Genomic DNA, 17,197 nt, shown 5'->3' with positions numbered 1-17,197 from the left:
TCTCACTCTTCCCCCCTATAGCACAATCACTGAGGCCACCAAAATCAGCAGGACCAGAAAACTCTCACCATGTGCCTTACAATTCTGTTCGATAAAGCCAGTAATGCAGCCAAACTGGTAACCTACTCTCAATACAGGCCAGTATTCATTGTATATACCTCAGGCAAAGAAAGAAAGAAAGAAAAAAGAAAAGAAACAAAAAGAAAAGAAAAGAAAAGAAAAGAAAAGAAAAGAAAAGAAAAGAAAAGAAAAGAAAAGGAAAGAAAAGAAAAGAAAAGAGAGAGATAGAACTGTGAATGTGTTTAAAAGCAGTGATTAATATTATCATTCAGACTGTTTTCTTTTTTCAGATCTGTAATTTCACTCTGACAATACTCTTTCAAGTTTTGACCAGGTAAAGAAATCTTCTAAAAAGATCTCTTTGTTTAGAGATTTGCAAAAAGCACGAAAAGTAGTTGATTCCTGTAGCTTTGCCCAGACTAATAATAGTTACTCGTGTAATTTTATAATTACAGAGAAGAAAAAGAGAACCTGATTTTTAATTGAGCAGACACAATCTATCATCTGAGCTCTAGTGTGAACAGTTCTTTATCTAAACTAGCAGCACAAGCTCAAAGCAGACTGCGTTAGAAACAACTTTTTTGACTCTTACATAAGAGTTGTATTGAAAAGAATTTTGTAAATTTTTTTTAAAAAGTGTATCATTTCTAAATCACAAGTTTAAGAGGAAGCTGATTTAAGAATGACTGCAAACTAATATTTTCACATGAAATGCATCATAATTCACCCTATTTTCCCAAGAAATGAGCTCATCTAAAAAGAGAGATTACTTGGTTATACATAATTTAAAAGATTTTTTTGAAAAAAAAAAACAAACAAGATAATTAGTCTTAATCATAGAAATAGGATAGTTATTGTAGCCCCCACTGGACTAATTCACTCCTCTCAGAGAGTTGGGGTTTTTTTGTTTGTTTTTTTGTTTGTTTTTTTTTTAATTTTTTTTTTAACGTTTATTTATTTTTGAGACAGAGAGAGACAGTGCATGAACGGGGGAGGGGCAGAGAGAGAGGGAGACACAGAATTGGAAGCAGGCTCCAGGCTCCGAGCCACCCGCCCAGAGCCCGACACGGGGCTTGAACTCACGGACCGTGAGATCGTGACCTGAGCCAAAGTCGGATGCCCAACCGACTGAGCCACCCAGGCGCCCTGTTTTGTTTTTTAATAGTTAGAAAGGTTTATCTGAACTGGTGATAGCCCTACCTGTGTGCTGGCAAAAGACCTTATTCTCCTTTCAGGTGTTTAACTGTCTTAGTTCAGCGGAAGACAAAGGATGTTTATAATATTGTGACTTCATGCTCATTGTGGAATTAATCTGTTTTCTCATCTAACCTCTATACTTCCCTCCTTTGCTGCCCCACCCTGCAAGATATATATACTTCTTAAATTTGGAATAAGTTCTCCCCCCCTCTTTGGTTCTTTTCCATTTTGTTCTTTTCCACATTCCTTCCTTACAGAATCCTATGACATTGCAGTCGGAGTGAGAAAGGTGTCAAAGAGCACATGTTCCACTTGCTGAAAATAAAATGAAAACTCCTTAAAGGATTATTAATTTGAAAGTTGAAGAAAATTTTGTACCTGCCAAAGTCTAGAGTTCCCACAGGCTTCTCCTGTCAGAGGGTGTTTCCTGCCTAATCTCCAGTTCCATGTAAAAATTCCCTGCTAAACTGAAAGGAAACACCCACAGAGGAAACTTTTGACGTAAAACAATTAAGACTACATGTGCCTCAAAAAACTAGACACACACACACACACACACACACACTCTCTCTCTATAGTTAAGCGGTAGACCAAGGGGCCCTTCAAGATTTTTAGTATCAATTCTTCTTCAGTATTAAGATTCCTTCTTTGTGTCCTGATTTCCAGAGATGAGGAATGTGAAGGATAGCTGGTTTTAGTTCTTGGCAACCAATCGCTAGGAGAGTCCTTTGGTACTTGGAGGACCAGCTCAACTGTCTTATCTTTGCTGGGAGATAAGTTCAAGTCCGTTATCACTTCCAAAGGACCACGCTTCAAATATCTGAAGACCACTACCTTACTCTGACTGACTTCAGGATTCCAAAGTAAATGTGACATTTCTCTGATTTCTGTTTTTCCGCAGGAGTTTTACTCTTTAAAACACAAAACAAATTGTTACACAAAAGCAACAAGGTGGTATCCGACAAAGGACTCCGGTCTCCAGGGGCAGCCCACCCCCACACAGGCTTCTCACGGCACAGGGGAGACAGAGATGCCCCGAAACGCTCCTCTGACCGCTCAAGGCTCATCACCCAGCGGCTCTGCCTGCCTCTTGCTCTTGCTTACGGATTCTGTCTAAAGGACGGCAACCACGCCCAGAGACGGTGTGACCTGGCCAGGGAGCAGCAGGACTCAGCTGACTACCCTCTTTCCCTGATGCCGTCTAAGTGGGGCCTGTTTCATCAGTGGCCCCATCACACTGCCCAGTCACGTAAAATTGTCACCGTGGTGACTAGTCATCCTCTTTCCACATCTATGTGATTGGCTTTATGACCCCAAAGTAGGATTTCATAGTTCCCTACATCAAATTCAGATCATCTCAAAGGTACACATGGGAAATTATCTGGAAGATGCGTTGAGGAAACTCCTGTGTACAAACTTGGGGGTTTGTTTATTCGATCACATTGGCTCCTCCAATCTCAAGGGCAGAATAAGAAAACGGCCTTTCAGCTGAAGGCAACCTAGGGACCGTAATTTGGAGCATTTTGACTCTAACTGAAAAACAAACTTTATTACTAGATAGTGTAATTTTCTGTTAGTCACTTGATCATTATTCTGACTTTTTTTTTTTTTTTTTCATTTGATGAAACAGTTTGCTGGATCGTAGGGTAGTTCTATTTTTAACTTTTTGAGGAACCTTCATACTGTTTCCAGAGTGGCTGCACCAGTTTGCATTCCCACCAACAGTGCAAGAAGGTTCCTTTTTCCATACATCCTCACCAACGCTTGTTGTTTCTGTGTTTTTGATTTCAGCCATTCTGACAGGTGATAGGTGATACCTCATTGTAGTCTTGATTTGCATTTCCCTGACGATGAGTGATTCACAGCATTATTTACAAAAGCCAAATTATAGAAGCAGCCCAAGTGTCCATTGATAGACGAATGGATAAAGAAGATATGATATGTATATTTGGTATGGTATGATACACGGTATGTATATCACAAGATGTGGGATGTATATGCATCCAACGGAGTCTTATCCAGCCATCAAAAAGAATGTAATCTCGCTATTCACAATGATGTGGATGGAGCTAGAATATATTATACTAAGTGAAATAAGTCAGTCAGAGAAAAACAAATCCCTCAAGACTTTACTCATATGTGGAATTTAAGAAACAAAACAAATGAGCAAAGGGAAGGAGACAAAGGGAGAGACAAGCCAAGAAACAGACTCTTAACTACTGAGAACAAACTGATGGTCACCAGAGGGGAGGTGGGTTGGGAGATGGGTGAAATAGGTGATGGGGAATAAGGAGTGTACTTGTCATGATGAACACTGGGTGATGTATGGGATTGTTGAATCACTACATTGTACGCCTGAAGCTAATAGAACGGTGTATATTAACTATGCTGTAATTTATTTTTTTTTAATTTTTTTTAACATTTATTAATTTTTGAGACAGAGAGAGACAGAGCATGAACGGGGGAGGGGCAGAGAGAAAGGGAGACACAGAATCCGAAACAGGCTCCAGGCTCTGAGCGGTCAGCACAGAGCCCGACGTGGGGCTCGAACTCACGGACCGTGAGATCGTGACCTGAGCTGAAGTCGGACGCTTAACCAACTGAGCCACCCAGGTGCCCCAACTATGCTGTAATTAAAAAAAAAAAAAGAATGGTTTGCACAATCAGAACCTTATTCTTTATCTTTCAGACACATTAATAATAAAATGGCCAAAAACATATGGCAGATTTATAAAAGGATTATTTTTCTATGCATTTGAAAGCCTCTTTGACCAAATACAAAAATAGTATAAAGTGATATGCCTAACACATAAATACAGACTTCAATGTAATTGATGTTATAGAATAATTGCTTCTTCTTTGATCATGAGAAAAATCAACAAACAGCACAAGATTGCTTTTACCCAATTACCTACCTGCCTTCTAGAACTGCGCTGCGCTCTGGGCTAGAAAGTACACAATTCAGGCCAGATTGCACTTTCAAAAACATTCCCCCTTTTAGCTGTTGATCTATCACTGAGCTTTGAAATAATCTGCTGATATCATCGATTTTTCAGGAGAGAAGGGAGGCCCCTCCCTCAGCGCTCATGACTAAGGCTATCTGTATGGAAACAGGCCCCTGGTTGCTTAGGAATTCATTGGCTCTCAGCTGTTTCTGAAGCGGTAACCTTTAGTCTGCCTGAGATACCATCATTCATCTTCAGAGTCATGGAGTGTCATGCTACATAAAAAGAGGTTATTATTTGAAATACCTTTAAGAGATGCCTATCAAGTAAGGGAAGAGCCAGAGTAACGGTTACGTGTCTAACAGAAAATTGTAACACTTGTGTACATCCACAGCTTCTCTGGCCATTTTTAACGTGGCTTTAAAAAAAAAAAAAATTATCAGATTTTCTTCTGTTTGTTTTTCCAAGTTATTAAAGTAACATTCATTGTAACAAGGCAAATAATTCTGAGCTGTATAAAGTTCCATTGCCTTCTCCCTTCTCGCTCCAACCTATGCTCTTGAGGGTGACCCATTGTAAAGCCTGACGTGTACATGGGTCTATGTTTTACTATAATTTTTATACAGTCTGATACAAACGTACACATACATAACACATTTCAGTTTTGTAATACAACCTATTACAAACCTGGGATACTGTTTGGCAGTTTGTTTCTTAACATTATCACTGACATCTTTCAAAGCCAATATACACAGTTTGACCACATTGTTTGGAATGACTGCACAGTATTTCATAGTATTAATGTAAAATACTTTACAAAATCATTCCCCTGTTGAAGAACAATGTTTGCTATTACAATGTTACAGTTAACATACTGGTATATATTTCTCTACATATTATGTTTGTTTGTTTTTAAAATTTCTGTCAGATAGATACCTACACCCGGGGGAGTGATATATTAAAGAAAATACAAATTCTTAATTTTTAAACAATGTTGCCTACTTAACTCTCCCAAGGGACAGAGCCAACCATGTTAGCATGTGCCCTCTCCCCAACAAAGGTGATAATACTGGATGTGGATATTATCAACGTTTCTAAATACTATAGAGCTAGTGTATTAAAAAATCACGTCTTGGGGCGCCTGGGTGGCGCAGTCGGTTAAGCGTCCGACTTCAGCCAGGTCACGATCTCGCGGTCCGTGAGTTCGAGCCCCGCGTCAGGCTCTGGGCTGATGGCTCAGAGCCTGGAGCCTGTTTCTGATTCTGTGTCTCCCTCTCTCTCTGCCCCTCCCCCATTCATGCTCTGTCTCTCTCTGTCCCAAAAATAAATAAACGTTGAAAAAAAAAATAAATAAATAAATAAATAAATAAAAAATCACGTCTTATTGTTTTAATTTATGCTTCTGTGGGACTAGTTTCAATATTCAGCCGTAATTTGGTTGCAGTTCCTATTGAAAGTTATATTCATCACTTGTCAAGAGACCTTGCTTTTTTAAATACTGAAGGGCATAAAACTGTACACCACTTGCTTGGTAAATGCCCCGTGAAACTACAGACATTAACATACCTAGCAGAAGACTTCTTGCAATTCTATGCTATGAATTGAATTAAGGATGTTATCCAAATTAAACTACAGTATTCTAATTTTTAATCTTCTCACCTAGGTGTCAATCTTAACAATCAAAAGAGGTTTTCTGCCAACCTTTACTCCAGCTGTCATAGCCAAATTACCAAAACATTAACAATCAAGGGAGCAACCAAAATCTATAAAGATTATCACTGAAGGGTAACATGGTAAGAGAGTGAAAAGGGGCATCTTTGAATTTGGGGACAGGAGGGCTTATCTGAGGTGGTAATGATTAAGATCTGAGTGTCAAAAAAAAAAAAAAAAAAGAACCAGGTGTGTGCAGTTTAGGAAGAGGAGGGTCCTAGGAAGGCATGGTCAAGAAACAGGTGGGCCAAGAGGTCTAGAAAAGAGTAAGGTGAAGAGGAGAACAGCAGATGTAGTGGTATGGATTATACAGCTTGAAAGTGAAGCAGATTTGGGGATAGGAGGTAGGAATCAAGAGTCTTGTTTGCACACGTGAAGTTTGAGACCCATTTTAGATATATATAAGCAACCATGGAGGTGACTCCGGGGTCAAGGAAGGGGCCAGGGCTGACAAACTGGGTTTGGCATCAAGATGCCGTTAAAAGCCACTGGACTCCAAAAGATCACATAGGGGTCACACAGAGAAGTGAAAGAGTCAGAGGGTGCATACACTGTGACACAACATCACAGTTCAGCACCACACGTTCTTCAAAGATACAGGTTATTCAGAGTTACCCTAGGACTTAAAGATAGGACTCTGAATATTCCATACATCTCAAGTTTTGATATGCGTTATTTTAGGGAAACTTACACTGAGTTGTAAGGCAAACATTTTATGTTAAAATGCCAATAATAATCCCTAATGTATTTTTTGTGGTATCAGATCCTCACGGGTAAAGTGGTGGCATTGTGAGTGAGTCATGGTTCCAGATAAATAGGTAGAAAGTGTTCTGGCCTCATGAGTAAACACAGATTACTGTCTGTCACAAAGCCTTACGTGATACACATAAAGTGTGGAGTAATGAAAGGAAGTTTTAAAAAAGATTTGTGTGAGACAGTAACTTAAAAACAAACGTAAGGACTTTGTTTCCCAAGACCCTGATAACGACTGCCTCCTTCAATTCTGCAACCTAGGTGCTTCCCTTGCCTCATCCAAGCCCCAGTCAGCTGACTCCTTTTAATTAGTCTGAGAACATGTGTCTCATTTCATTTATTCCAGTGATTAAAATGATGAATGTGGATATATCAATTAAAACACTGGCATGAAAATAAAAGTCTCCATTTAAGGTTTGAAGGAGCCTTGAAAATTGACAAATGCCATGACCTAACACAAATGAAAGTAACTAGACTTCAACTAATTTTAATCTCATAACTTACTTCACATCATGTGATGGGTTCTTGGTGAGTCACTTTTGAAAGCTAAGAAAAAGCTCAACACTGTAACCAAAGAAATCCAATGTATATTTAATTTTCAGTTCTCCTCACAAGTTTTTTTCCTCTTTTGGCAATGAAAGTAAAACAAAGAAAGAGTGGCTTTATCATGGAATTGAAACAAATACACACACAAAAAAAGAAACTTCAAAGAATCTGTTTTGTTTTGAGGCCATTAAACCACGTGCCAGGAATTTTCCGACTGGCTGAAACTCTTAAAATACTTGATGGCTTGCAAAGAAATATTTATATATTAAATATAAGTTGAATTTCTTAACCTGTGAATAAACAATTTTAGAGTAATCTATTTTCATGATTCATTAAACGTATTGTTTACAATGTATAGATATATAACATAAAGATGGAATGTATAAAACCTTGATTAAGCACATGTAATACATAACACTATATGAGTAACAATTTTCCTCTAAAAACAAATATGGTAAACTGAATGAATACAGCAATTAAAGAAAAAAAGAGTAAAAGAAAATGGACCTAAGAGAAATGCAGTTTTCTCAGGAACAAAACCAGATAATGAAGAAACAGTTAACTTTTAAACATCACTCCCATTCCTCAGGTTCTGATTGGCTCATTCATACAATTAGCTGACGACAGAAAATGTAGCTTGCAACCATAACTAAAAGGATCTTATTTCAAAGTTCAGAAAAAAACTGTAATTACACAGATTTGATATTTTTATTCCAAAAATACTGTAATTAAAATTAACTTTTTCATATCCTTTTAGGCTAGCTAAATAAACCTCACGATCTAAAAACTTAATTTCAAATTCCTATCTCATGCTGCAACATGGTAAGAAAATCAGGATAAATAAAAACAGTAAAGTCTTTACTTTCCATAAATGATTCTATGAAAACTTGAAAAGAGAAAGAATTGAATATTGTATATTTATTCAATGGTAGAAGAAACAGCTAGCACATTTTTAATGTCAGATATGTAGCTATCTCATCATTCAATATGGGCTACACAAATAAATACAGCTAAAAGAAATGCAGCAAAGATTAAAGAAATACACTCATTAGAAAACAGAACAATGATCAAAGTCATACTATTCGTACAGAAGTCAGAGAGGCCATGGGCAGTAAAAGCCTGTAAGGACCGAAATGGAAACAGAAAAAGATAACAAATAAATGAATAGCACACTGAAACTAAAAGCAATGTGACCACTCTTAAATTCAGGGTTTGAAAGAGAAAGGGTCTTACTCACCTGAAAGAGGAACATACACAAGACACAGAGCAATGAAGAACGGAAGAGAACTTGGCTTCCATTTCCAACGACAGTTCCACATTTGATCTGAGTGAATCATCCTGCAATGGAAGAAAGCAACCATCAGGACATTCGCATCCAGTAAGGCAGTAGGACAACAACAGTCAAAGTGCAGGTTTTCAGCAGAGATTGGAAAAAAGCAATCGTTATAGAATAGGCGGTTTCCCAATGAAGGTGGGGAAATATTCAGATAATTCAAATTCATTAATCAAAAAATAAAGCAATTTCAGCTTCAACTTTCAGCATCACCAGTCACATGCCCATCTTACCCCAGAGGATTTTTATATCAACCTCTCCTATAATCTCCCAAAAATGTAGACTTCAAGGAAATGCTTTCGTTTTATGACATCTGCTGTGTTACAAATGGAAACAATTTAAAATGAAAATAAGGTGCCCAATTGCCTTCTTTCCCTTAAAATTAAGCAACGAAGGGGAGCCTGGATACCTTAGTTGCTTAGGTGTCCGACTTTGACTCAGGTCATGATCTCACGATTCGTGAATTCAAGCCCCACACCAGGCTCTGTGCTGACAGCTCAGAGCCTGGAGCCTGCTACAGATTCTGTGTCTCCCACTCTCTCTGCCCCTCCCTGGCTGGCGCGCGCTCTCTCTCTCTCTCTCTCTCTCTCAAAAATAAATAAACATTAAAAAATTATTTTAAATTAAGCAATGAAGCATTAACATCCAAAAAGAAGAACTACTTTGTACATGATAGCTATCAATGTTTTCAAGTGGCTACCAAACACCAAGTATTATAGAAACTACAATTAACTCTACAGTGGTCTCGTCTTTAAACTCAAAATTGCACCTACCAATAATTTAGACAGGAACATCCATATAATCTTGGCTTAAAACAGTGGTATGAAACCTTTCATTGACTCAGCTCCATCAAAAGAGACAAGTCAGTGAATGGGGCAACAAGCCACCGTAAAGGCCCACAAAAGGACTGGTTAGCAAGAGAGCCATGAAGCAGGAAAATGGTTACGTAGCAGTAAAACAAAACCAATAACAAAAACAAAAACTCCTGATCTTAAAAGTCTCTAAAGGGAGTTTCCGTGGTTCCAGGTGACAGTTGAGAATCTTTTTTATTTCTAAAAAGAGAAACAACTAATCAGATACTTTAGGATCACAGTAATACCTTCTTTACCTGAAGGTTGCTTATCTGGAGTAAAAGACGTCATACTAATCACAACACCAGATACGCAGGGAAGGAAATACTCAAAGGAGAAAAAAATAGACATCAAATGACTTCTTCACTTGCCTCAAGCCTCGTTTCCAGTCCATCCTTTACTGTTAGAGACCACCTACATAGCAGGGCGAACAGGCTCCAGAGTGAGCTAGACCAGGGTTTGCTACTTGTAAACTATGCACCCCTTTGGAAATGTACTTGACCTTCCTGCACTTCCAACTTTCCACCTGTAAAACAGAAACTCCAATCCACAGAGCTGCTGGATGATGAAATCAGAGCATGTCTTTTGAGAACAGTGCCTGACACTTGCCTAGCAAGTGCTCAACAAATATTAGCTATTATTGTTACTACTACCCTGGGCATTCTAATGTAAGTATGGTTACTCTGTCCACAGTAAAATCAAAAGAAAAGCCTTAAACAAGAATGGACCATAGGAGGTTTTAAACTAACACCAATCAACTGACTTTGTGACTACTTCTGGATCACCTGGGAACAGAAATGAAATGGATTACTCATGCCTGCCATTAATCCAGAAATTCTGAGCGGTACCTGATATTCATGCCATGTTTTTATATTCACCCAACTAGAATTTCTAGCATCACTTGGTTCCTAATGGAAATTCTAAACCAGGTAAAGCTTAAGATCTGAGGAGTAGTTTTCTGTATGGAGGGTTTTAAAATACATCCATCCAAAATATTTGAAATTTGAAGCAATGTTACTGCTTATGGGAAGCGATATGCCACAGTACATCATAATAATATAATAAGAACGGATGTGAGCTTTGGAATAGCACAGAGTTACAACCTAGTGCCTCAATTTATTGTGTGACTTTAGAGGCAAGTCCTTAAAATGCTGAGACTATTTTCTCTTCTGTGTATAGGATGTCATCCATCGAAAAGACAGAGTCACTACTGTATGGCACTTAGTAAGTGTTTTAAAAAGGGGAGATGATAAACTTCTATCACATGAAAGGCTCACTCATTTGGAAGAATGGGTCCATTCATTTTGGATGAATGAGGTGTTTCCCATTCAGGTCATGGATGAATTAGCATGCTTCTAAAACAAACAAACAAACAAACAAACAAACATATACAATTATATATTCAAAGAAGTTTAGAGCTGGGAATATCAAAGATGAAGTCTAACCCTCACATCCCACAGAGGAGGAAACTGAGGCCCAGAAACATAAAGGGGCAGAGCAATCAAACCGGGCTACCGGCCCTACCATTTATATTCGAGAATATCAGCTCGAGAGAACTCCCAGCCTCTTAATCTCTATGGCACATGACAATTTTCCTTCGTCAATACTTGGAGAATGGTCTCCTCTCAAATTTATGTGCTCTCTAAAAAATCCTCAAGGAGGGTCTCCTGGGTGGCTCATTCGGTTAAGCATACAACTCTTGATTCCGGCTCTGGTGATGAACTCACAGTTCGTGAGTTCGAGCTCCGCGTTGGGCTCTAAACTCAGAGTACGAAGCCTGCTTGGAGTTCTCTCTCCCTCTCTTTCTTCCCCTGCCTCTCTCATGCTCTCTCTCTCTCTCTCTCTCTCTCAAAATAAATATATAAACTTAAAAAAAAATCCTTAAGGAATCATCTTTGTTAGCTTGGCAACATTGAGTATTATTTCGTAACACAACTTTCTTTTGCTATAACAGGTTCTTATTTAGGGATTCCGTAGTCAATCCTGAAGCTGTATCCTTTCAGACAATAGCTGCAAATAATGACCAAGGGCTTCATGCATTCTGGTTCCCAAGACTCCATCACTTCATATTGAAAAGGAACCCAGCACAAGGCAAGCACTTGTAACCAAAGTTAAACCTCATGACTGGTCAACTTTCATCCACTTCACTGTTTACTGAAGAACAGAAACAAACAAATTAAGAATAGAACAGAGGAAGGAAAGCACTATGTGTCTTCTCAGGGGATCGCTTAGCAAAGACACATCCCTGAGATTTAAATAACTTTCTCACAAGAACGGAAAATCCAGATCAGGGTTACTAAGGTTCTAAATAGGAGCTACAAAAAAATATAATACAATCTTGTATTACTTGAGTCGTAGCCTCAAAGTTCTGTTGAAGAGACCAAGAACATTTTTAAGTAAAGGAGAGTCCTACATAGACTTCTGTCACCTGAAAACCATCTAAGCATGAAATTTAATATCCAAGCAATAAAACCTATCATTTCACAGGCAAGAAAAAAGAAAGTACAATGCTAAACAACTTGCCCAAGATCACATAATCAGTGGTGGGAGAGCTAACACATCCCGATGCCACCTGGCTTCCAATTCACCTGTCCCTGAGAACCAAGACACCTCCACTGCAAACTTGCTCCACTTTTCAATCGGCACAGGCCACAACATACAATATGTTTGAGTCCTATTTCAGGAACTTTAGAACCTAACCCTGTTATTGAATTGTTGTTAATGTCAGAATGACCCCTTATGAACGTGACTCAATCCAAACGCATCACTGAAGTAATCTGTAGTCTCGAAAACCGAACGTCTTCCACCTCTTCACTCCTTAAAAGTCCAACTTAAGGAGAAATTGATGAAGAAAATTTAAAATCAGTGGAGAAATTGACACGGCACTAATTCTATCATTACTAGCAATAGTCAGAATTACAGATTATTCCTCAGATCCCAACCGTATTTCTATGTCAAATCTTTTCACAAAGGACCGCGAGGAGTGGCAAAGAGAGTACCTTAATTCTTCTAGAATGAAAAGAATAGAATTTGGTTCATTCAAGTCTAAGCAGAATTGTATTTCTCCTTTTGGTTAAAGATCATGTTCCTGATCTCAAGCAATGAACAAAAAGAAAAAGTGCTATTCTATCACTCAAGTTCTTTTATTAAGTTTGGCTCACCCCCCATTTCAAAAAGGTAGAAAGGTTTATTCTTCAAATCTGCACAAATCTTGACTCTTATGTGAGCAGAAGCATCCACTGCACCATGGCTTGTACCCCAGGGTGAAATTAAAAGGCAACCCTGAGAAACACACATACACTCCATGTAAAACTAGGACTATCTGAAAAAAGGATAGCGTATCAATCTCCTGGTTGTGATACTGTATTACAGTTTTGCAAAATGTTACCACCGGGAGAAACTGGGTAAAAGGTACATAGGATCTCTACCATTTCATCCAGCTGCCTGTAAATCAACAAATATCTCAATAAAATGTTCAATTTAAAAAGTAAACCCTGAAGCCTTGGCATATATAACTTACTTTCAGATGATTCAGGCAAAATATTGTGGTGCATGTACGGAGAGGGGAGGGTGGAGGGAAGAGGAGAGGATGGACGATAAAACAAATGGGATAAACATTTACACTAAGTGATTCCACATTAAAGAATATACATGCGCTCTTCGTATTATTCTTGCAACTTTTATGAAGGTTTAAAATGCTTTATTTTTTTAAAATGTTGATTTATTTACTTCGAGAGAGAGAGGGAAAGAGGGAGCAAATGCACATGCCCGAGTGGGGGAGGGGCAGAGCGAGAGCGAGACAGAGAGAATCCCAAGCAGGCTCCGCGCTGTCAGCAGAGAGCCTGATGCTGGGCTCGAACTCAAGAACCGTGAGACCACGACCTGAGCGGAAATCAAGAGTTGTAAGCTTAACCCACTGAGCCACCCAGGCGTCCCAGTTTAAAATTATTTCCAAATAAATGTAAACACACCCACACACATTTACACTGAAGTGTATCCATGTTTATCTCATGACACTCTCATCAGTATGAGCGCCTTAGTCATCGCCAGTTTGGTAGAAGTAGCATCTCATTTGGGTTTCCTTTATTTGGACTGGCATGTTCAAATTGTTTTTGTAGTTGTCAATCACAATAGGAATATTTTTCTTCCTAATTTGTGGTTTCTTTTTACAAATGCTATACTAAATATGCTAAGCTTTTGTCATATTCACTATAAATATTTTAAATACAGTAATCTTGAATGCCCTAGGCATTCCAAATAATTGCATCCTGAGTGATGCTTGTAAAGGAAAGTGAGATGATACTCAGGTAACCAGGCTCAAGTTTTATTGGTGTTTTAGTTACCACTGAAATGTCCTTTACATGCTGTCACCCCAGTCACTAAGTATGCATCTTAATGCCATCCAATATAGATAATGCAATAATGCTATCCCACCAGAAATGAAATGGAAAGATACGGGTTTTTGCCCAAGCATGCCACACACATTGAACAAAGTCTTATTCTATTTAGTCTAAAGTTTAAATAGTCTCTAGAAACTTTTAATCATCCCATCAGAAATATAAACTCTGGAAGAGATGGGCAATTAGAAAAATGGTCAAGTTTAAGGAAGTAGTTGTCAGTTTATTTTTAATGTATAAACTGATTCTCTTTCAAATCATTATTTCCAGAAATCAGAGTGACGTGTCCAGTTAGGCAGTAAAACTACAAGCTTCTAATATTTCCCATAAGCCAAGAGACAATAGCCTCATTCACCATTCACATTGGAAAAGCACAGTGTCATGTAATTTATATAAGCCATAAATGGAACAGGAGTTTCATGCAGCCTGAGATCAGTTAACACAAGTCTTGCTAAATCTACTAAATTTCTTAGGATATGAAAAATATGTAGTCAGTACAACTCCAAATATATTTATGAAATCTGTAACTTCATAACTTGAATGTAAGAATATATTAACATTCTCCCCCCACAGAGTAGGCAGAAAATACCTTAGTTTGTGTGCTTGAACCCATTAAAATAAAAATTTAAAAGATAATATCGTTTGGGTTCCCCATTTTAGCATTTTTCAACAAGACAGTAAGAATGTTTACTTTGGAAAGGTTGGTATTATTTCCATATATTCTAACATACTAATATCTAAAAAGAATCAGATCATCTTAAACCATTCCATATGAATTATAAACAGCAAAATGGAAAAAAGAAACCATTTTGATCTGGCAAGACAGGGAAAAACTTTCAGACAGAATAGCTCCATAAAGAAACTCAAATCAGGGTATTAAACTATATTTTATGTGATTAAATGTTCATATTTTGACTCTCTATGACATAAGAGTTTCTAAACATGTGGAATTCAAATGGAGTAAATAACTTAATTTCATGAAGAAATTTTTATAATACCTGCGGATCAGTTTCATGTTATATTTAAAAAATTGGTATTCATACGTTTATTTCATTCCCCATAAGATCTAAAGTAGCTAGGAAAGCTGAAGGAAGCTAGACAAATATCTGCTGTTAAAAGCCTTCCTATATTTTTTAGGAAAAACTGAAGTTTAACACAAATTCACATTCATTCAAAATGTGTCGCCTGTATATGAGAACAAGTCTCCTGTGAGACTGTTGGCTGCATCTCAAAATAAATTATTTCAGGTTGTACCTCGCTGAATCCACTGGCATAAATGAAACCCTAAAATTCACAGGTGTGGATTTACTGCACATGCACTTTTAATAAGTAGTTCTTTTCTAATTCTACTGCTAACCACCAGGAACAGAGGGGCAGAGGGCTAGGCTTGTGGGTACTACACTTCCTGTTTTAAAAATGCTGGGTAGAAGTTGCAAGGAAGGGAAAGACAGGGCCTGAGGCGCAAGTCTCTACCCAGGTATTAAGCTGAAAGAGGAAATTATGATGGAAACACATAAGGATCCGGTAGCTGGAGGAGGGAGGATGAATATCAACTTCTAGAAACTCTTGGATGTTAGTGGAAGGGAGTAAAATGTCAGCGTATCTGCCCAAGATTAAATAAAACATCAGAGGGAAAATTACATATTACAAGAAAAGGCAGCTTCTCAGTAAGACACAAAAACAGGGCCTTTTTAGAACTATCTTCCTTTTTTTCCATTCTGGAAGGCCCAGGCTGCGCTCAGCGGCCCTTTCGCGGGGTCGCTTGGAGAAACCTCAGAACTTCGATGGTAATTCCGTAAAATTAAAACCTTTTAGGTTTCTCTGACCCTTCATAACCCTATGTCCCCCGCTTCTAATTCCAGACAAGAAGCCTCCCACATCGCATCCCGTAAAATGACATAGTGCTTCATTACTTTTTAATCTACACAAGACAACCAACAAACTTTTCTGCGCGTTTTTTTTTAAACCATTCAAATAACCCAAAGATCCAAGAATAACTTCTACAGTCAAGGGTGACAATGTGTAAAGTCAACATTTTCCCGGTATAACCAGTACCTTCCAAGCCCCCAGGTGTTGCTCCAGGAGCGCTCTTTCTTGGCAGGGCAAGGCCCCTGGATGCAGGAGCGATGCCGGTTACTCCTTGTTTAATTTGACTCGAAAACACGTTTTCCCCATTCTTGAAGCCCTGCCCTTTTTTATTACGCTTTACACCGCCCAAATGTGAGGTTTACCTCTCGCTGGAAAAAAAAAAAAAAAAAAAAAAAAAAAAAAAAAAAAAGGAAGCCGCACACGCAAGTCACAGCTCCGCCTGGCAATACCTGCTCGCTCCTCGGTGCCTCGGGGGTCAAACTGAAGACAAACCGGTTTATTCTGTCAATGCAGTTGAAGTCCTTGCAAAATCATTTAGTTGAGGTGGGGGGGGGGCGGGGAGGAGGTAGCTACAGGTAAAGGTGTGAAGGAATTCTCAGCTGAAAGGTGAGACTTACATGTTGGCATTAAGGTCCGCAGGGGCCGCACGGTCATGGTCCACAGTCCTTCCCCGGCTCTGCTGCTTCGAGCTCCCCGATGGAGACCCCGCGCGCCCCCCGCCGAGCCGCGCGCGGCTGCCCGACCCTCCTTCACGCACTTTCTGGAGAGTTCATCGGGGTTTCCCGGCAGCCACTCCACGCCCGCGCCCGGGGCGGCGCAAGGTGGAAGGCCGGCGCTGCGGAGTTCAAGTGCGGATCGCTGCGGCTAGGGGGCGGGCAGGGCGGCAGGTTCCTCCTTCCAGACAAGTTTAAGAAAAGTTAGGGCGAGAAGGTGAGGGCAGGCGGGGCTGCCCCTGAGCCGGTGCTGGGTGCGCGGGCTGATCTGGGCCGCGCGCGGGTGGAGGGGTCCGACCCGGCAGGTCCTCACCCCGCCCGCGGGAGGCGGCACGTGGTCACCGCGCCGGGGCTCTCGTCCCCCACCCCCCCATCCCCGCCCGCGGGCCCGGGCTGCTCCCCGCGCCAGTCCGCTCGGCCCGAGCTGTGGGGGGCGGGGGGCTCAGGTGCGGCTGCCCAGGCGGCGCGCGGCGTCTGGCCGGGCCCCGTGCGGCCCTGGGGCGGCCCCAGTCTCGACGCTCCGCGGCGGGGGCCGTCCCCAAAGCGCGGCCGCCCCACCCAGGATCGCCTGCCCCGGGGCAGAGAGGGAGAAGTCCGGCTGCGGGGCGGGAGAGGCGCTCCCCCGACGGGCAGCCTGGCGCACGTTGCGGGGGCCGGGCCGGGGTGGGCGATTGGCGCCGGGCCGGGCTCTGCTCCCAGGCGGGGGAGGGGACGGGGCAGACCCGAGGTCAGCAGAAAGCCTCGAGCCCTGAATTCGGGAGACTCTGCGCAAAAAAAAAAAAAAAAAAAAAAAAGAGAGAAGCTCGGAATGCCGGCGGCGGCG

General features: G+C 40.3%; 1 protein-coding gene across 6 annotated transcripts in view; it reads right to left on the bottom strand.

The window, feature by feature from the left end:
- The window catches only part of ADGRG6 (adhesion G protein-coupled receptor G6), a 141,847-nt gene extending 125,462 nt beyond the window's left edge, over positions 1–16,385 (bottom strand). For 5 of the 6 annotated variants that reach the window (XM_045499838.1, XM_045499841.1, XM_045499842.1 and 2 more), the window contains exons 1-2: positions 16,279–16,385; positions 8,449–8,549 (exon numbers count right to left, since the gene is read on the bottom strand). In XM_045499838.1, coding sequence (XP_045355794.1) covers positions 8,449–8,549; positions 16,279–16,280 — 103 coding nt within the window. In that variant the 5' untranslated portion in view covers positions 16,281–16,385. Of the gene's footprint in view, positions 1–8,448; positions 8,550–15,847; positions 15,964–16,278 lie in introns of those variants that run through there. The other variant, XM_045499839.1, reaches the window with a different exon arrangement.
- Positions 16,386–17,197: the final 812 nt, after the last annotated feature.

This window comes from Leopardus geoffroyi, chromosome B2, assembly GCF_018350155.1.
Source record: "Leopardus geoffroyi isolate Oge1 chromosome B2, O.geoffroyi_Oge1_pat1.0, whole genome shotgun sequence".
In the NCBI taxonomy this organism is placed as follows: Eukaryota; Metazoa; Chordata; class Mammalia; order Carnivora; family Felidae; genus Leopardus; species Leopardus geoffroyi.
This window is presented reverse-complemented; position numbering and strand designations above follow the sequence as displayed.